At 38.1% G+C, this 21,920-nt stretch overlaps 1 protein-coding gene across 1 annotated transcript in view; it reads right to left on the bottom strand.

Annotated features, from left to right (window-relative positions):
- The window catches only part of LOC114571774 (contactin-associated protein-like 4), a 69,090-nt gene that overhangs the window by 40,175 nt on the left and 6,995 nt on the right, over window positions 1-21,920 (bottom strand). Inside the window, 5 exon segments of the mRNA XM_028602966.1 lie at window positions 790-993; window positions 3,962-4,109; window positions 11,318-11,511; window positions 13,278-13,311; window positions 21,034-21,170. Of these exon segments, the coding sequence (XP_028458767.1) occupies window positions 790-993; window positions 3,962-4,109; window positions 11,318-11,511; window positions 13,278-13,311; window positions 21,034-21,170 (717 nt within the window).

Here is a 21,920-nt window from a genome sequence, read left to right on the forward strand (position 1 = left end):
CAAAAATGGAAACAAATACAAAGTAAGTGTGGCACTTATGAATTGTGTCTCTGTTTTAACATTTACTAATGAATTGTCCTGTTTTATATAGCAAATGTTACTACTGTATATCTTGTGTCCTTTTTATTGTAACTTCTACCTGCCTAATGGACTACAGATGGAAATTAGCCCTTGGGCTACAATCTGGCACATGTACGTGTACTGTTGTACATGTTCATCAAATGTGCATTGTCCTGAAATAATAAAATAAAAAAAAAAATAAAAAAAAATAAAAAAAAAGTAAGTGCACCCACCTCTTCTTGAAAATACAAGCTTTCACTATTCTTCTACTATCTATAATATCTATATATTGGGGTGGCAGTAGCTCATACTATAAGGAGTTGGGTGGGGAACCACCGGTTCAAGTCCCCATACGGACCAAAGTATGGTGGTGGACTGGTAGCTGGAGAGGTGCCAGTTCACCTCCTGGGCAATGCCAATGTGCTCTTGAGCAAGGCACCGAACCCCCAACTGCTCGGGGTGCCTGTCCATCGACAGCTGCAGCCCCCTGTGTGTGTAATTCAGGCCTTGTGTATATTGTAATAACAACAGAGTGAAAACATTGTAATTTCCCTTTTTTTAATAAAGTATAAATTATTATTATTATTATTATTATTATTCTTTAAAGCAGAACCCACTTGACAACATAAAGTTGACCTAGCTTGTTTAACATAAAACAGCAGTGCTAGCGTCCAACAGAAACCACTTGGATACAAGTACCTCGTGTGTTGGAGGATTTCAGAGTTGTACCTTTTCGGAGGAGCAGGAGAAGCTTTCCTTTCTCTAACTCTAGGGTGAGGCTGTGCTCCCTCTGTCCCTCTGCGTGAAGGAGTATCCCAGAGTTCTTCAGGGTTTTAAATATCAGAGAGATGCTTTCTTTGGTCATCTGTTTTGGCCTGGGATTCAACCTGTAGAGAAGGCTGCTTCGGCCATCGAGGCTCACCAAATCTGAGTCTGAAAATCAAAACCACACATTAGAGGTCTTTCAACGATACATATTATGCCTGGTCAAAACATTCCTTGCATACACACAGGGCTGAGTACGGGGAAATGTCAAAACATGTCAAAACAGTCATCAGTCATTTTAGTTACGCCGTATGTCCTTTTTTTCAACCAGATTTCCGTTACCTTCCACTTTCTTTGTGTTGGAATTCTTAACTCCAGTTGATTCCTGAGGACTATGGTTAACTGCTCCTCAGATCTCTGCAGGGTAAATCCAGACAACTAGCTAGACTATCTGTCCAATCTAAGTTTTCTGTTGCACGACTAAAACAACCTTTGAACATACACGTTTCATCAAAACAAGTTAAAGCTCTGTATTTTACATTGAATATTGAAGTGCATATTTAAGTGTTTGGCATGCCTGGTGAGTGGCACTATATTTAACTCCTTCATATTTTGTTTTGTTGTGCATGATCAAAAAACATCCCCTCCTCTGCTTTTTCCACAAATCACACCCTGTGTACAATACTCTTTGGCAGAATTGGAACCAACACAGATTTACATTCACTAAAGCAGAAGATAAATGTAAATAACGGAGATGGATAAACCAAAAAAGCCAACTGTAATGCAACATATGACAAAGGTATTTCTTTAGATTCTCCTTGAAGATCTGCAGGGCTGTTTCTCAAACCACATCTATTTAAATCTCTCCTCATCCGTCTCTTTCCCGAGGAGTTGAAAGCGTGTTGTTTGTAGACGACAGAAATCCAACAAACTGATTTCATCATAAATCATTCCTCTGCATCTTCAACTGACGAACAAACAAACTAAACTTCTTAAAATGATTCTGATCTCTCATGGATTATCATTAACAATATAGGCCTGTCTCCCTATTGTGTGTACAACAATAAATAATGTACATGTACACTGAAGAAACATTCCATCCTAGGGGACTACCCTTAATTGTTAATTGTTCCTTTGACTTTACTCTGAAATTATCCTGTTTTCATGCTTATATGATTCAATAATAACAATTTCCATAAACACATTTTTAACAAACTAAATGGAGTTCTGAAAAAAACAGTTCAACTTATATGTTTTCACGTTTAATGTAATATTCCATTTGCATGATATTATTGTTTGGTCTTCATCATCATCTGTGTTATTATCTGGGTTGTGTATTAAGAATGACAAAACATCTGTGTAATTTTCATTTCATTTGGGATTTTTCTAATCTCTGCCCAGAGCCATGAACTAAATGTAGGTTTTGTAGAGATAAAGCATAAACAAAATGTTGTCCTTTACAGAAAAACTAATAGTTTAACTGTCTGCTTATGAAAAGCAGATTATGGACCACAGATCATGTCACTCTAAAGAAATTTATAAACTAACATTGCCTATCATGGTGCTGAGTGTTGCTGTGCTACAAATCTCCCGCCTCAAAGCATCAAAATGAAAATGTCAGCTGAGATGCATCACTTTAAGCATCTGGTGTATTTTATTGCTGACAGTGATGCTGGAAACAGTACAAACGCCAAATCTAAATTATTAAAAACTCAAAGCCTCAACGTTTTTTCTCTTCCTCTTTACCTTTTGGATGAAACAAGGAAGTGTTGCCAGCATCCTCAAAATTAACTAATCAAAGTCTATTTATTCTAGCTGAGAGCAACCATTAAGTCAAACTAGACCAACTTGCTTTCTTTACCAACCACACTCTATTAAAGATAATTCATTCTTGTACCAGGGTTACAAAAAAAAACTCTGTTTTAATAATGTTTCATACATTGAGTTGTTTTAGTCCCTCGTGTTTTGATATTACATAGTTCATTTTATATTTGTTGTCTGGGTTACAAATGTCACAAGGTTCAATGTCCCTCTTTTACTCATGCAGTGTGTGGTTTTCTCATTTTTCATTGCCAGGGTTGGATCAGTTTTTTTTTTGGATGGATGGATTTGCTTGACAATTGTGTGGAAATCCTGTGTGGGGGGGCAAAGAAGCACTGTATAACTTTTCACACTGGCTTTCCTTCTTACAGACAAATTACTTCTGCCTACGTCTAGTAGCAGAATGAAACTTTCTCTGCCAAACAGCCGACACAGGAAGAGGCCTTCAATTACTATAATGGCCAGAGCTGTTGTGTCCTCTCCTGCCTCCTCTGCCCTCACCTCTTCCCTTCCCATGCTATTTCAATTTTTTCTTCCGAGTTCTCACTTATGAAACGATGCTTCTCATGTCGCTTAAATTGCCTCCTTGACTCCTCCACTTCCCTCCCTTCCTCGCGTCTTAGTCCCTCCCACTAAGGAGGCACGGGAGAGACGAGAGGAAATCGCGGGACGAGAGAGGAACAGAGTAAATGTGTTTTAGAGGAATGAGACGTCCTTCCTCTGAAGCGTTACGTGAATACGTCGGCTGTATGGGTGGAGGTAGCAACGGTTTTCAGCTGCTGCAAGGCTGCTCTCGTGTATCCTCTGCATTAGCTCCTCGGTGATCCCTCCTCGTTGCTCGCTCCTCGGGACAGAAATAAGAGCTTTGAAACGGCCTTCACCGAGGATGGGACAGAAGAACATCCGGTTCAGCTGAGGACCGAGGAGTTGAGGAGCTATCAAATAAGCGACATGAGAAGCACGCAAAGGCTCCCGCTGTTTGTCACTCCTGTGGCTCATTTCTAAATCAAGCCTGATCTGCTGCCTGCTTCCCATCTGCTCCTCATCTCCAATTAGTGCCATCTGAATATTGTAGCCCTATGGATACTACATATAAGCTGTGTTTCCATCCATCTTTATATGCACATCTTTAATTTGCACCTGAAATTCGACACGTTGAAAGTTTGAAAAACATAAACAAACTACAACAAAAAAACATTGCAAAAAAACGTTTTTACTCTTGGATGAGATAGATAGATTTAAAGGAGCAGTTGCTTGTTCTCATATTTTTAGTTTAGATCTGTAAGTGGAGGATACAAGAAAAGCCCAAACTGACTGTAAGGACATCCATAGGTCTCAAGTCTGAGTCCAATCCGACCATTGGTGTTCCAGTCCAGGGGGATCAGTTGGACGTAGCGGGCGATCACTGGATGCTGGAGCTTGTGCTGGACCACACTGTCTGCGTTACTGTTACCTGGAAAAGCCTGGGAAAAAAAAACATTGACAACAGCAAATTAGCAAATTTTCTGGCTTTCCATCAATGCATCCGTCCATCTTTTGAGACACCACAAATATAACTTTGAAATCCCTCCCTCTGGATGTTTATTGTAGTTAAGCTTACAGCTAAATAAGTGAACACGCTCTTTTATCTTTTTATTGAAGTTGAAGTGCCACCCCCCAAGGCTTCTGTGAGAAGTGAAACGTTGAATTTTCCTCTTAATGAAGGGAATAAAGTGGAGATAGGGCCACGTTCCTGGTAAATGGATTCTCAATCAGGTAGAAAATTAGATTTGTGAAGCATTAGCTGTAGTCTTATATGTTTTGGACGCCTTGGTAAGCACTTGGTCCATGGAGAATAAAATGTATTAACCTCTGCAATCCAAGCGCACTCTTTCTAGATTTGTTTTAACCCTTTTAAGCTAAAAGTTGGACTCGATCTTAAAGGAACACGCCGACTTATTGGGAATTTAGCTTATTCACCGTAACCCCCAGAGTTAGACAAGTCGATACATACCCTTCTCAACTCCGTGCGTGCTGTAAGGCTGTCTGAAGGCTCCAGCGGCATCAGGCCAGCACAGAACATGCAGGTGAATGGTTCCAGTAATCCTACTGCTCCGAATAAGTGACAAAATAACGGCAACATGTTCCTATTTACATGTTGTGATTTATAGAGTCACAGCGTGTACAAAAAACAACGTAACATGAGACACAGCCGTCTTCTAACTGTAAACAAACCGGGAACTATATTCTCAGGCGGAAGAATATAGTACTTGGGCGGAGTGATATGCTCGCAGCAAGCCTGTCTGAGAATATAGTTCCCGGTTTGTTTACTGTTAGAAGATGGCTGTGTCTCATGTTACGTTTTTTTTGTACACGCCAGACTATACAAATCACAACATGTAAATAGAAACATGTTGGCGTTATTTTGTCACTTTTGTCACAATTGGGAGCAGTAGGCTAGTTGGAACCAGTTACCTGCAGGATCTGTGCTGGGCTAAGCTAATGCTGGAGCCGTCAGGCAGCGTTACAGCACGCACGGAGATGAGAAGGGTATGTATCGACTTGTCTTACTCTGGGGGTTACGGTGAATAAGCTAAATTCCCAATAAGTCGGCGTGTTCCTTTAAGCTCTTTTATCAACTTTCATTATAAACCATAAAAATTGTATCTACTTTTAGTCTACTTTGCTTTTTCTTTTCAGGTATTCTGTTTCTTTTGACAATGACAAAGTCTTTTCTAAGAAAAACAATACCTTGATTGCTCTCCAGTCTGAATCTTGATCTCTATGTGACTCAGTGTCTGCTCCTCCTAAATTAGCGCTTCTGATTTTTGTCTTGATTTTCTTCTATCTCTGCCCTTTGCCATTTCAGAGTTTCACTTAAAAACTAAAGTCTATACGTCCTCTGATCAATTTATTAGTTTTTTAATTTATATGCAAATACTGTAAACTCAACCTACAATTAAACTGCAGTATTTTTACACTGTTATGAAGTCAAGTCTACGTGTCTGCAGGTTGGCTTAGTGCTTATGTTGTGCCCTTAACCAAGTAGTGCAATGAATTACAGCATTTTAACTTGTATGCACAATTGTATGTATCTTTTAACCTATGTATTCCCATTCAATGTATTCAGAATATCACTGTTACACGAAGTGAGTGATGATGTCCTTCAAATGAATCCATCTGAAATGTCCTTGTAATCTTAAATTGGGCGGAAAGTTAACTTTTAACTTTTCCTTAGAGGAAGGAGACCTACTTGTATTGCATAGATAGTGTGAGTACTCAAAAGCATTTGCAACATTTGCATATTTGCATCACTCTGTGCTGCTGTTACATTTCCTCTGAAATGTTAATTTATCTGAGTAAATTCTCATCATCTGAACCTTCATCTTTTTTGACAAGAAAAAGTTGACTAGGGCGCTTTTGTAGAAAAAAAAAAAAAAAAAAAGAAGAAGAAGAAGCTGGCAGCGTTTTGGTTCCAAAAAGTAAAAACTGTTGTTTGCTAAAACAACAGTTTCCTAGAGCGCTATGCAGAGCGGTGCTAACGTTAGATAAAACAAAGTGGTGCAGCGAGCTAGAGAAAGAACAGAAAGAGAGAGTGGTGCTACTGACGTTAGCTACAACAAAGTGAGTTCCCTGTACAGGGTATTATGCTCCAACTCCATTTTTTCTTGTTGTTACGGAAACGACAGGCCTGGCTACTACACATGTCATTGTCATATGGTAGTTTTTTTCAGAAAAGTTGAACTTTTTTTAACTAAAAAAAGCTGCAGAAAAATAGTCGCCGGTGCCGTTTAAAAAAATGCTCACCACTTTTTTGAAAACACGGTTTACTCTATAGGATTATAATTTCAAACAGACGCTGGCAGCTTGAAAGAGTGAACCAAGTCTGAACATAGCCTAAAACTGCCGAGCCTGACAGAAAACAGAGGGCTGACCTCTACAAATGACTGTTTCCTGCTGAGGACGTCGAGGAGAACAGCTTCTCATTTAGTTGAGGCATTGAGGCATTTTTTTGAAATATGATCCAAGTAGAGGTAGGAAATCCTTCAAAGGGAGACTTTGATTACAGACAGAAAGAAGGAAAGTAAAGTGGTTTGAAAAAATCGGAGAGGAAAAAGCCCACAAAAAGCGCTGGTAAAATGGGATTTGTAAGCAAAACGGAGACGATGTCAGAGAGTCACAAATGGCAAAAAGTCAGAAAAATACTATCAAAATAGGAGAAATATAATTTACTTCTTCATGCACTTCATGTACTTCACTCAAACTATCTAATAGACAAACTCAGATGAATTGTTGATGGATATTTTAACCTCCCAGCATCAGATTAAGCAGCTTACCTTTAGCATGGACTACAAAAGGTTAGTTACATTCACTGCATTGATTCAAATGTTGCTAAACTGTGATCAGTGCACAGAAATATGTGACATATTTTTCTATCTGAGCCCCGCCTACTACAACTTTGAAAAGAATAGACAAAAACGGATACAAAAAGTCTTTTCTCATTGTAAAACATAATATAGGATACAGGTAACTATTGCATTCAGTCCCATGTACACCTTTTTAACATATGTATATGTTGTGTTTGAACCAATCTTGGAACCCATCGGCTGTCGGTCTGACCGTGATTTAGCCTCTGGTGGCAACGGGCAATATTTCAAGGGTTCCGAGCCAGCGGCTCTCTGGGCCAAGACTTCCATTTCCGTGCTCCGGCAATTGTTTATAGTCCATGCAACCGAAGCCTGCTCAAACATCAATACTATTCGGACTACAATTACAATATATAATATTCTTCCAATACCAAAATCTTGTCCCGTCGCCTAAATATTCTGCATGTATATGCACACATCTGTTTATAAGATTATATATGACTCAGCAGCTGTGTTGTATACATCATGTCAAATGAAGAATGGACTCTTTAAACAGAGAACATGCAAATGGTAAGCAGATCTGACTGTACTGTGTCTCTGGGACTAGTTGTTGATTCGACTTGATAACTTTAGTTAACCTAACTTTGTTGAATACACTTTCTTTTAACTCTCATAAGATGACTTTTAGTTCACCCACATTTTTGAGGAAGAAGGGGAACTCACATTTTTTAAGTTGAACCAATACGATTAAAATGGCACTGCCGGTAAACACAACTGCTCTACCTTTGGCAGAAAATCTTGTGCACTGATTGAGAAAAGAGGTTTACAGGACCTTTGACATTTTCACCTAATTTCCTTAAGGAAATAAATAAGGAATGAAAACAAATTATCCATTTTAGAAACTGCTAGTAACGGTTCATGCAACAAATTTACTAAATGTAAATGCATCCCACATTAATTATTCAACCTCCAAACCTTCACGTTGTACTGCACTTTAATGTTCACCTACAATTTCAAAAAGCTTTTCTCACTATAAACACATAAATCCTTATTTTCACTACATGATGACGCTCATTACCAGAATGGCATCTTCAGCTGTTCTATAGGTAAATCTACAATATACTTAAACTTCCTTTTTCTCCATTAACATTTGGGGTTAAAATGCTATATGCCCTGATTAGCGGAGTACATAGTCCCAACAGCATCTGCTCTTTCACACCTTTGCAGTGGATGTGATGAGAGAAAGAAGAAAGAAGATGAGAGAGGAAGGGGAAAATTAGAGAACGGGGGAGCATTACTCAGCCTCACAAACTCTGGCCCCAAGGCTTAAAATGAAAGGGAGGTCCAGGGGGAATTGTGATTGATGAAGCAGCTCAGCAGTCGACTGTTCCCCAAAAGCAACAATAAACTAGGTTGACTAATATGTGGAGCTTTAGAAGGACTTTTGAGACATGCTGTGGATTTATCCTGATTTATGCTGAGTGTGAAATCAACAAGCTTTTAAGCCGCGAAAAGCTTTTCTGTTCCTTCATTGAAGGAGTCTTAGCCTGACATTAGTTTTACCCTCGCTGTGAGAGTCTTACCTCTCATCAACTTTAAATTGAAGCTGTTCGTCACAGCATCACTGTAATTGGGAGAACTTTCTGTTCTATGCTCGGAGCTTCGAGGTAATGCTCGACTGCCTCTGCCTACTAAAGTGTAATGTGATTAGCAGCGAGTGAGAGAGAGAGACTCTATAGGTGAACATTTTCAAAAGGAATTTCTAATGCTAATTCCTTTAGATTTGGGAAATTTTAATAAACTGAAGAGATTTCCTTGAGATACAGCTTTCATTTTTGGCCAGGCATTCTCCACAGTGGCAGAGTGTTTTCAATTAATTGTGTTGCTCTAATGCAATGCTGTGCCCATGATATTTTAATAGTTCACAGGGTTTAGTTGGCCCATCTCATAGCCCTAACTCATCATTTAGAAAAGGGGAAAGACTAATGATGGCTGGTAATAAACAGCACACTCCTGGAAAGGTGGTGCTCAGCACTGGTGTAGTTTTATCTCTTTTAATGGAGCTGTTTAAAAGGTATCTGCTTTAAATGGACTGCATTTATGTAGCACTTTTGGGGTTCAGTGTCTTGCCTGAGGAGGCTTTACATGAAGGCAAAACAGGTAACAAATTAAAATCATTGAATGGATTTAGTGGTGGTAAAGTTTGCTGGGAATAACAGGAAGTGTAAGAGTTTTTTTTTTTATTGCTAAATGACAGTGGGCACAACTGAAGGCATAGTTTGCACAGCAGCAGTTCATGTGAACCAAACTCTAGTTCGTTTTTCATTGCTTGAACACAGTTTTCAAAACTCAACACACTTATCCCATAGCTTTAACCACAACCTTCACAACTCTGTGGATATAAAGCCCTTTGTTCAAATGATAACGCACAGCTGTCAAAATTGTTAACCACACATAAAAAAAATGGATTTTAGCCTGGTGCATTTCAAACACTGCTGATTGCAATTTCAGCTGAAAGCCTAAGCAGGTGTCACATACTGTGTATATATATATATATATATATATATATATATATATATATATATATATATATATATATATATGCAAACTGATGATTTTCGTTACTTTTGGTTTGCATTGAAAAAACTGGTATTTTTTTTTTTTTTTTTCAATTTCTTTATTTTTGAAAGGGGACAGTGAGCATTAATCAACATTGAAACAATGTAAATGTTCCCGAGTTAGCTCAAAAGTGCTCATTTTCATCGGTAGTCCCCCAGTATGTTGTAAAATAAAGAAATTCATGTAAAAGAATTTCACTCTTTTCTGTAAAGAAAATATTTATTGTCACTTCAATTATTTAAACTGTAAAGATGAAAAGGTTGTAATTTCTGTATTGGTGTTTGATGCTAGTGTTTTTACTCTCAGGGCCCGCATTGTTTAAATAGCAAATGCACCTGCGCCCATCTGTGTGCCCATGGCCGTGCTGGTCTTACAGGAAGATGTGTTCAGGTGCATTCTTGGCTTATTTCTATCTTGAGGCAGTGGGAAGTGATTGCGCCATTGACCAACAAAAACCTGGTCTAAAGTCAATAACGCAGCATTTCATTGTTATTTTAACACTGCATTAGTAAAATGTGCCTAGGCTCGTTAACAGCATGCTCACACTATGCTTGTTACACACAATCAGGGACGCGCAGAAGCACACAAACATGCAAAAGATTAAAAATAAATACATTACAATGTGAAATAGTATTATGCTATGATCTGCTTGCGCACTTTCACTTCATGCACAAGCAGATCAGTTTCTTCTCCTGGAAATCTGTCCTTCCTGCTTAGCAAATCCACCATTATAATAGCATTGCGCCAAGGTACAAACACGCCTGGCTTTTAAAGGGAATGGGAGATGAGACTCTGATTGGTTTATTGCATATTACACCCAAAACACACCTATGATTAATTAAGACAATAAGCGCAACCCTTTTGAACCATGTGCCTGGCGCACTGACCCTTTTTTCCGCCGTTAAACTAGCAAAAGTGGATTCGTACATGCCCTAAACGCACCTATGCCAGGCGCTTCACGCTGTGCGCTTATATCATTAAAATAGGGCCCATCAGTGTGTTCCAAGTGACAGTGTGTGCTGTCTGGATGAGGATTGTTCAAAGTGTTTTGCTGCACTGAGCCTGTTTTGGGGCATGTGTTAAGAGTTGTGTTGTTTGGAATGAGTTTTGCAGGTGATGTGAACTGATTAGCTCAGGTGACGGTTGGTAGTGCAGACTGTGGTTGGAGTTTTGCACTTGTGGCTTCAGTTATGAAGAAAAACTGTAAAAGCGTTTTGATACTTTCATCTACAATAGAATCGGTTTCACACGGTTTTGCGCTACACGTCACGTAACGTAATGACGTCAAAGGCTTAGCTTACTGCTGCAAAAAAGAATGACTGCTCTAGCTGTTATGGTTTTTATTTGAGATCAATTTAAACAGGATAATGTGAACAATGGTCTGCCAGCGAAACGTCAGTTCTCTAAGGGTTAAATAAATATTAATAATAATATAAATAGTGATGTCTGGGTTTGGTTTGCTTACTCTCAACGCCTGTCATGGCTCACTGGGACACTTGAATGCGATGGATCCATTGTTAATGTTTTTCCTTCTGTGACTTGTCCAAACTACTGCAGTGAAAAAGGCCTTTTGTCTCTGCTGGTTCTGTTTTAACTAGTTGCAGACTCACTTCCCTCCGAACACTGATGAGTCAGTTCTGCAACTGTTTATTACATAAACATTACCTTTTACAGCTGTCATTATAGTTTTATCACAATGCACTCACCCCTATACTGTCTTCCTGTCGATGCTGTTTCCAGTTGTGTCCCGTGTCGCTGAACATCAGCATGTAGGCCGTCAGCCAATCAGAGCTGCCATAGCGGCCCTGCGTAGAAACGGCAGTGATTTGTGTACGCCCACCCAGGTCAACCTCCAACCACTGATATCGGTCTGAACTCAGAGGAGACCAACCTCCAGCTCCTGGAAGGAGAGAGAAACACATTTGTATCATCCAAAGCAATAAGTGCTGACTTTTCTGAACAAACACTGATAATGGCATTACCTTTTTTTCCGATTGCTAAACGACAGTGGGCACAACTGGAGTCACATGTGCACAACTCAAACTACAGTCTGCACTACCTACAGTCACCTGAGCTAAACAGTTCACATCACCTGCAAAACTCATTCAAAGCAACACAACTCTTAACACACGTCTCAAACAGTATGCACAGGCCTCACTGAGATAACACACACCGTCACTCAGAACACACTGAGGGTAAAAACACTAGCGTCAAACACCAATACAGAAATTACAAACTTTCTCATCTTTACAGTTTGAACAATTTGAGTGACTTGACACTACTCAATAGTTTAAAAAATATAGATTGTATAGCATACCAATTTTTACATAAGGTAAACAAGAAGGAATGAAAATCAGCAGTTTTCTTCAATAAAGTATTTTGTCTCTAGTAATTTATGGAATTAGTGGGGAAAAAAAACACCTAAAAGGTACGTAAAAGTACCAAAGAATAGTGTGACTAATCCTGCCTCTCTCCAGCATCATGTGGCAGGTTTTCTTCATCACATTGGATGTCTGCATCATCTCTAAATACTAATGAATGTGGTGTTTCTATTGCTTTCACCTCCATTACTTTCTGAAAAACAGTAAGAACACAGTTTTACTATTGTAAAGATATAGTGTTTTTCACTTTTTTTTATAGCTGTGTACATAACCTCAGACATCTTACCTGGACATGTTGGTATCTTTGCTCTTTTACCCGTTTCTCTCAAACAGTACAGTGTAGAATTGTTTCATTCTTATTTCGTGTTTGTATACAAAAAAAGACTTTCTGAGCTTTCTCTGTATAAATACCATATATGTTCACTAACTAGTCTAAAATAAGACACCTGCTCAGGCTTTCAGCTAAAATTGCAATCAGCAGTGTTTGATAGGCACCAGACTGAAATCTATTCTGTTTTGAATGTGTGGTTAACAGTTTTGACAGCAGTGTGTTAGCATTTGAACAAAGTGCTGTAAATCTACAGTGTTGTGCACATTGTGGTTAAAGTCATGGGATAAGTGTGTAGAGTTTTGAAAACTGTGTTCAAGCAATGAAAAACGATCTAGAGTTTGGTCCACATGAACTGCTGCTGTGGAGACTGTAGTTAGAGTTTTGCTCATGTGACTCCAGTTGTGCCCACTGTCGTTTAGCAATCGAAAAAAACTGTATTACAGTAGACACTTCTCGCAAGAAAGTTAGTTAAGAGCAGTGTTGGGAGTAACGCGTTACAAAAGTAACGCAATTACAGTAATGTATTCCTTTTTGCTGTAACGCAGTAATATAACGCATTACTAATTAAATTTCGATAATATTATACCCGTTACAATCTCAGTAACGCGAGTTACAACGCATTTTAACACAACATTTAACCATTTCCCAACACTGCGAAACATTTGATCACAGGAAAAAAAAGCCGTGAGTATTATTTCATAACATAATTTTCCCAACAACAGGTGACGGTACGTCAGCGCGGACAGCAGTGTGTCCGAGCCGCTGACAGATTTAAACATGTCAGGAATTAATGTTTAATGTTTAGGCTTGCTACATGTAAATATAATTGCAGTTTACCAGCCGTGGAGAGTAACTATGCCTGTAGTGGAAGGGCATCGAATGTCGACCAAAAACGCTTGTCTTTTACTGTTCAATACGTTGCAGTTTTACAAACAAGAAAGTGATCAACTTAACTTGACGGACATGTTTGCCCGCGGGCACCAGGTAGCCCCCAAGGACCACATGAGTAGCCCTCAGGCCTGTTCTAAAAACGAAAATTTTATATTGATATTATCTGTTTCCCACCTTGTTAAGTCATTGTTGATAATTATTGTGTGAAATCATTAACGTGATCAGTGTCTTCACATAGATGAGTGTCATTAATCATTAACAATCATACAGTACAGGCCAAAAGTTTGGACACACCTTCTCATTCAATGTGTTTCCTTGTTATTTTCATGACTATTTACATTGTAGATTCTCACTGAAGGCATCAAAACTATGAATGAACACATATGGAAATAACTGAAAACATGTCTTATATTTTAGATTCTTTAAAGTAGCCCCCCTTTGCTTTTTTTTATTAATAAGGGAACAAATTCCACTAATTAACCCTGACAAGGCACACCTGTGAAGTGAAAACCATTTCAGGTGACTACCTCATGAAGCTCATTGAGAGAACACCAAGGGGTTGCAGAGTTATCAAAAAAAGCAAAGGGTGGCTACTTTGAAGAATCTAAAATATAAGACATGTTTTCAGTTATTTCACACTTTTTTGTTCAGTACATAATTCCATATGTGTTCATTCATAGTTTTGATGCCTTCAGTGTATGGAGCTAAATCGGGGCCAAATGTTTTGTTCATTTGAAAAAAATATATATAGTTGAAAAAATAAAGCTTGAAATTGAAAATTTAAGTTTTGGTCAAAACTTGGAAAAAATAAAACCACGTATTTGAACTAAAAATAAGTGTACCAATTTTTCATTCAGTTTGAATAAAATATAGATTCAATTCTGGAATTATTTTGAATAAATTATAAATTTTCATTTTTCACATTTATATTTGTTTTCAGTTCCACATTTCATGTTTTCAGATTCAAAAGTTATTTTTTTTACGGCTTCAAATCTTTTTTTTTTACGGCTTCAAAAATTTTTTTACGGCTTCAAATCTTTTTTCGGTTTCAGATCTGTTTTTCACTTTCAGATATTTTTTTTCGGTTTGAGACTTTTGGCCCTGATTTGGCGTGGGGGCGTGGCTTCAACTCAGAGGGGCGTGGCATTATGAGTGACAGCCTATCAAAGAAGGCAGAAGACTCCTCTGTCATGTTGACTTCAGGAAATGGTGTTACTGTGAGAACTATGACTGAATGCTTTCTATCCACTATATACATGTGATTTTTACTTAAACTGATGCCAGTGACAAAGTTCCATTTAAAAAAATGTTTTGGACAACAAATGGTACCAATTACACTATAAGAGCAATAAACTGTGCAAAATTGTGCAGTTCAGCAGGAACAATGACTTCTCCCACTTCCATGTATGACTTATAGCACCACAGTATTCACTGGCACCAGCCCACAGGTAGGACATGTGAAAGATATTAGCATTTTTGAATAGATACTTTGCGACGTTATCCCCTCAGTGGCATTTTTTTTGTGATTAACACATAAAAGGAAAATAGGTGGACAGCTGGACAAAGCTGGCAATCAAGCATCGCTAGCACTAAAGTTAGCATTAACTAACGTTAGCTTCACACTAGCTGGTGTTTTTACACTAATTTCAGTGTCCAGCTCAAGTTTTTTTTACTTTAACGTGTATTGGTCTTTGTTAACCTTGGTTTGTCAGAATGACCATAACTTGACACTGGCTGCAGTGAAGAAGGTCTCCTTTTATAGAGTAGACAAATATGACTTTACATTAATGCTCTGGCCTGATAAATTACGTTTTACACTACATGTAACAGCATGACAGTTATGCCTTACAAAATATGCCAAGTGGGCAAACTTTGAAGGCTTCTACCACAGCCTAACTTAAGTATCAGAATACACTAACTTGTCTTTTTGTATTTGTATGTCTTACTGTCTGTTTTCTGGACCGTGTGTGTCCGTAATAAAAGCTTTGATTGATTGATTAACAAAGCGGACCAGGACAAGTTATGTTGTTTAAACTAACCATGAAAAGGTAACACTAACAATGTTAGTTATCTATAATGTTTTACATTTATAAGGCTGTACGGCTGCAGGCAGCCACTGTCGAGTTATGGTCATTGTGACAAACAGAGGTTAACAAAGACCACTACACGTTAAAGTCAAAAAACTTGAGCTGGACACTAAAATTGGTGTAAAAACACCAGCTAGTGTGAAGCTAACGTTAGTTAATGCTAACTTTTGTGCTAGCGATGCTTCATCTCCAGCTGTCCACCTATTTTCCCTTTATGTGTTAATGACAAAAAAAATGCCACTGCGGGGATAATGTCCCAAAGTATCTATTCAAAAAGGCTAATATCTTTCACATGTCTTACCTGTGGGCTGCGCCAGCAGGTTGCCTTGGCGGAGCGGACGCTATGCTGACTGCCGAATACTGTGGTGCTACATTCAATGTCATACATGGAAGTGGGAGAAGTCATTGTTCCTGCCGAACTGCACAATCAGTTTATTGCTCTTATAGTGTAATTGGTACCATGTGTTGTCCAATACAATTTTTTAAATGGAACTTTGTCACTTGCATCAGTTTATTAAGTAAAAATCACATGTATATAGTGGATAGAAAGCATTCAGTCATAGTTCTCACAGTAACACCATTTCCTGAAGTCAACATGACAGAGGAGTCTTCTGCCTTCGTTGTTAGGCTGTCACTCATAATACCACGCCCCTCTGAGTTGAAGCCACGCCCCCCACGCAAAATCAGGGCCAAAAGTCTGAAACCGAAAAAAAATGATCTGAAAGTGAAAAACAGATCTGAAAACGAAAAAAAGATTTGAAACCGAAAAAAAAAGATTTGAAGGCGTAAAAAAAATAAGTTTTGAATCTGAAAACATGAAATGTGGAACTGAAAACAAATAATAAAGTGAAAAATGAAAATTTATAATTTATTCAAAATAATTCCAGAATTTAATCTATATTTTATTCAAACTGAAAGAAAAATTGGTACACTTATTTTAAGTTTGAATACATGGTTTTATTTTTTCCAAGTTTTGACCAAAACTTAAATTTTCAATTTCAAGCTTTATTTTTTCAACTATATATATTTTTTTCAAATGAACAAAACATTTGGCCCTGATTTAGCTCCATATCAGTGAAAATCTACAATGTTAATAGTCATGAAAATAAAGAAACACATTGAATGAGAAGGTGTGTCCAAACTTTTGGCCTGTACTGTATATAACTAAAGGCAAACTGAGCACATTTGTTATTTCAGAAGAGTGTATCAAACTGGTAGCCCTTCGTATGACTCCGTACCCATGAAGTAGCTCTCAGTTTCTAAAAGGTTGGTGACCCCTGATCTAGGGTCTCACGTTCATATCAACACAAGCTAGAAAGAGTACACAACAGACAACTTCCGTGTAGGCTACTTCAAAATAAAAGCACTTCCTGTGACAATTCGCAGTAAAACTAAATTACTGTTAAATAAGGTTGTGGAGCTTTTCACATATCAGCTGTAAATCAAGTACTGTAAATAATGTAAATAGTGAGTTTTAATCACACTATTGACCATTTCCTTTAAACTAAACAACATGAATTTCTTTGTCAAGTGCTTTAAACAAACATTTTACAACAATGCTGTACTTCAATACAACTGTAAGGTAGCCTACTTTTAATTGAGTATTTTCATTTTCTCCTACTTGCCTATTGTATGTTTTACTTGTCTAGTTTTATAGCTTTAGTTACTTTGCATATCCATATTAATTATACAAAATATTATGAATAATCTATGATGTATCAAAGTGGATAAAGAGGAGACTTTATTGATCCGGTTGTGAAATTCACAAGCTAGCTGCCAAGTCAAACTTCCGCTGTTATTTTGGTGAAAGTAACTCAAAAGTAATGCAAAAGTAGTGTAACGCATTACAATTCAGAGACAGTAATATTGTAATATAACTAATTACTCTCAAATGACAGTAACTAGTGATCTATAATGTATTACATTTTGGAAGTAACTTGCCCAACACTGGTTAAGATTGCTGGAAAATCAAAGGAGAATAAAACGTGGAAAGATCTACGTGGCTGGATTGTTAGAATACTATCACTGCATTAACAACAACATATGTTCAGCCATGTGCATTAGAGTTTTCAGTTGTTTTTATAAAAGAAGACAAATCGTACCTAATTTATTTCAGACACAAACTTCCCCATAGTTGAAAAGCCCTGAGCGCAAATGCTTTATCAACTTATTTCTTTGATGTTTATTTTGGAACAGTCAAAAGAGTTTAATCTGTATCTTAAGGACTGTTCTGCGCATAATATAAGCTGCAGCTGAGACATTTATGGTAACAGCCTTATACTAAAGTGGTTAATTCATAGACTATCTTCATATAATCTGAGAACCAAGGCAGAGGACCATAAGATGAAGTCACATTAAATAATTAATATACCAAGAGGTGTGCGTATCCGTGTGTGTGTGCTGAGTCATACCAAAGTGACATTTCGCTGCAAGAACACCATATGGACTGATTTTCCTATACTGTATATGCATGCGTTTGTACTTCTACTTTGTGAGTACCTCCATGATTTATTTATTTTCTCAGGTGTTTAATAGTTTATGATGCCTCTGATGTTTTTTTGTATTTTACTTCATTGTTGTTGGTTGTGCTGTTTTTGGTTTTTATCTGCTGTTTTTCTGGAAAGCATTTTGTAACCTTGTTAAGAAAAGTGCTATAGAAATAAAGTGTATTATTATGACGTAGTGCATTCCCTAGACCTTTACCTGAGGGTGATCAACATTCTTCATTTATTCCTGTACCTGGGCTATTTTACAGCTGGCTTTCCCTGATTCCAACCCGACTTGGGGGCCACTGGTTGTTAACCATTTCTAATGCATGACACGGAAAAGCGCAATTTGCCATTTTCAGGTCCCGCGACAGGCAGTCTGCATTTTTACCTCAGTGCGGCCTGTTTGTACATACCTCGCCATGCTTTTACGCGCACGTTGTGAAACAAATACGCCTGAAGTGGGTGCAAAAGCATTAGTACATCTGGCCTAAAATGTTCCCCACTTTCCAGAAATGGTCCTCACAAAGAGTACATGAAAAAGTCCATCTTAAAACACTTTTGTATCATTATAATACCAATCAGTCAGTAACAGGCCATAATTTACACTTATATTAGAGGAGCTGAAACTTTCTTCATATTTGAAAAATATGTCTGCTCACTTGTGGGTGACTTTCAAGACAAATCTCTAATTAATAGTGACAACCACAACCGTATCAGTGTCATCCTTTTGTCACTACAGTTCCTTCTGTACTACAGTTCCCTGTGAAGAAAGTTATGTGAAAAAGGAAACTTTTGAGTCTGGGCATTATGCCAATTGAGCCACTTGCTATCAGTAGAGTTAGAGACTTGGGATCAGTAGAGTTAGAGGTTGTGCAAAAAACCCTTCAGAGAAAATGAAAGGAAAATCATTTTGTGCTCACTTACGCTTTTGAAGCACATTAGATGAATCAGACCCCAATTCCATGTGGCAACACACTGTCTTTGCTTTTCCAGATAAGGATGACTTACTATACCAATCAATTACAAAGTTGTACCCAAGTATCTGTCTGCCCGGAATAAAATGAAATGTGATGAAATGCCCTCTGTAAATTTTGAACAGATAGAAGCTGGTATGAGCTGTCTTGGATTTGATGTCTGGATATCATCTCGGTTGCAGAAGAGGCATAACAAAGCCATGCTGAAACACGCTTCCCCACAAGCAACACTGAATAACACTCTTTTCACTAAGCGCTTGAAAAAATATCATTTTGCATGCAGTTGTTGATCAGTAATGATTTCATTGATCAAGCATATATTCATAGACAATAAGAACAACATTTACAACAGTAAGCTTGATAAAACCAGCAATTCTCAGAATTACTAGATTTAATATTTTGAATGCTGTTTGGCCATTTAATAAATAATGAAGTGCTGGAGCAGATGCAGCAATTCTGATGAATGGCGTTTTAATTCAATTTAAATGCAATATGATCACAATTGTTATGCAATTGTAGCATTTCTCACATTATTCTGATGGCAGTAGCTTTTAGTAATAAAATCAGGCAACCCTGGTGCAGTCTATATGTCACTTTAAGCCCTCTTAGTGTCTCAGGATGAGATCTGTTTATTTCACATACACTAAGAGACAAATAAAAAGATTAGAATCCTACACTTAGGGGGTTTCCAGTTAAACTTTACTTGAGTAATGCAGTAAAAACAGCCTTCCAATTGTTTAAACAAATCTATCGTAATGGGGAAAAGATGTATGTTGTATTTTACAAGCTTTCAATGAGCAATGATTGATCAAGTAGAATTTTGCATTCTTTACCACATTCGTTAATGGGTTAATCCAAAGGTTAACAGTGCAACAAGACTACTACAGAGTGTTTGTCTTAAACAGGGCTGTGTGTTTCCTCCAAGAGTCTCTGCTCATTTTACTGGTAAATTAACTCTGAACGAGGCAGCTCCTCGGAGAATGACTTTGGAGGATGAGGAGGGTTAGCAGCAGCTGGAGGAGGCGAGAACAACCAGGGGGTGTTCATTTATCCATTGATTTCTACAGGGAACAGCTGGGAGTCTGGAATTAAAGCCGTTTTCATTTTCACATCAATGTATTTTTGTTAGCATGTGTTGCTGCATTCAAAACTGAGTAAGATTTATTGATCAGTTTAATTTAGTTCTTTACTCTAATTCAATTCAAGTCTCTGGCAGAGAATCAATGAGGCACTGTAACCTGCAAGGTATTATTGTTAGCAGGAAATCATTGACAAGGAATTACAAGAGCTAATGAGCAAAACCATTTGCCACGATGATGCAGAAACTGAAAGCTCTGTGGGCAATCTCAAAGCTCATTACGTGTCAGAGAAGTTGATGTACTTTGATTGGCTTTGAATATCATATATATGCACATTTAAAATATGCACAATTTAATAATATCTATAGCAAACTTTGGTTGTAAATCAGATGCATTTTTAAATGACTGTGTACACAATGGCATCTATGCATGAGTCATTACTGTTTTACTAACTGCCTGGTTAATGTTCAAATAGTCTCGCATTGCCAGACCAATGAGAGGAAAACGTACTCTGGTTTATTGGCATTTTTTTTAAACCAATCACAATCGTCTTGGGTGGTGCGTCTGCAAAATAGCCTCAGGAAGGAACTTGTTTTGGTGGAACGTGTACGTTCAAAGGTTGTTTTAGTCGTGCAACAGAAAACTCAGATTGGACAGATAGTCTAGCTAGCTGTCTGGATTTACCCTGCAGAGATGTGAGGAGCAGTTAACCATAGTCCTCAGAAATCAAACAGAGTTTAAAATGCCAACACAAAGGAAGCGGAAGGTAACGGAGATCCGGCCGAAATGAAAGACATCCGGCGGAATTTCCGGTGGCACCTGAACAATCCCCGAAGTGGAACATTGTGGATATAGACTAATGTTTAAATGATGCTAGCAGATTATAAATTGTGTAGTTTTCATTTTCTAGCATCTTGAGTTTCTTTGTTTGTGCATGAGTTTAAAAAAATTTCACTGTTCTTCCTTTCAGTTTCCGTCTTGTGTCATTACTTCTTCGTCTCTTTGCTTCCCTCTTTTTCTTCCGTGCAGATAAACTTATGTTTTGCCATTCAGAAGCATCTGATCTTCCTTGAGAAGCATCAGATCCTTGTTAACGCAGATCAAACGCAGAACAGACAGAGCAGGGTGACTGAAGTGAAGGAACACAGCCTGTTTTTTTTTTTTCTCACAGCATTTGCCATCAAACACACCAAGGAAACAGCAACCCGCAGGCTGTGCTTCCTGCAGTCTCCCAGGTGGTGAAAATCATTCAGATCCTCGAAGACAAAGAAATCATAGCGCTTCTGTCGCATTCTCGTCTCTGGAGTGTATGTCAGCCAACATTTTTCTAAAAGAAAACGCCAAAACAGAGGTGTTTTCTCAAAGACCCTGTATCAGCACGTTTGTGTCAATTCTTCTTGTGACAAAAGCCAACCTTTAGCAAAGTGTGTGATTTACACCTGCAACATAAGTACATGAAAACAGAGCAGAAAGGAGGCAAAGACCATTCTTCTGTTTTGGCCTTTATATGTCTGTCTCTTTGTCCATCATTCACCCAATGAGGCGTCCGTCAGTTTGTGTGAATCCAACTGAGCCTTGTCTTTGATGTCGTGTGCTGTGTGTCCTGCAGTGAAGTGAATCATTAGGTGAGCAGTGCTGCTGCAACACATCTGAACAGAAACAGAGGGGAGCTTCCTTTCACAGCTTATTTTATCTGCCCAACCGGTGAAAACACTGACGGTAAAAAATAAATGAAAAAAGACTGAGAAGAAAAGAGGACAAGATTGCAGCGATAATTTATTAATGATAAACTGCTAAATGTTATATGTGAATATGGGGAGTAAGGCTGAGGGAGAGATGGAACAGTTGAAAGATCACACTGTGGCCGAGCGGACATGTGACAGACCTGAGGGAACGCCTGATGTTTCTTATGAACAGTAACATCCAATGTTATAATGGCCTACCTTAATCTAGAAAAACCTCAACTTCAGTAGGCTATATTCTCTTAAAACAACACTACCACTGAGGTGTGTTTTATGCATGTGCACAACTTCAGTCTGCACCAGTGAAGTGTGCATCTATATTCCATAAATATGAA

Source organism: Perca flavescens, chromosome 17 (assembly GCF_004354835.1).
Source record: "Perca flavescens isolate YP-PL-M2 chromosome 17, PFLA_1.0, whole genome shotgun sequence".
NCBI lineage: Eukaryota > Metazoa > Chordata > Actinopteri > Perciformes > Percidae > Perca > Perca flavescens.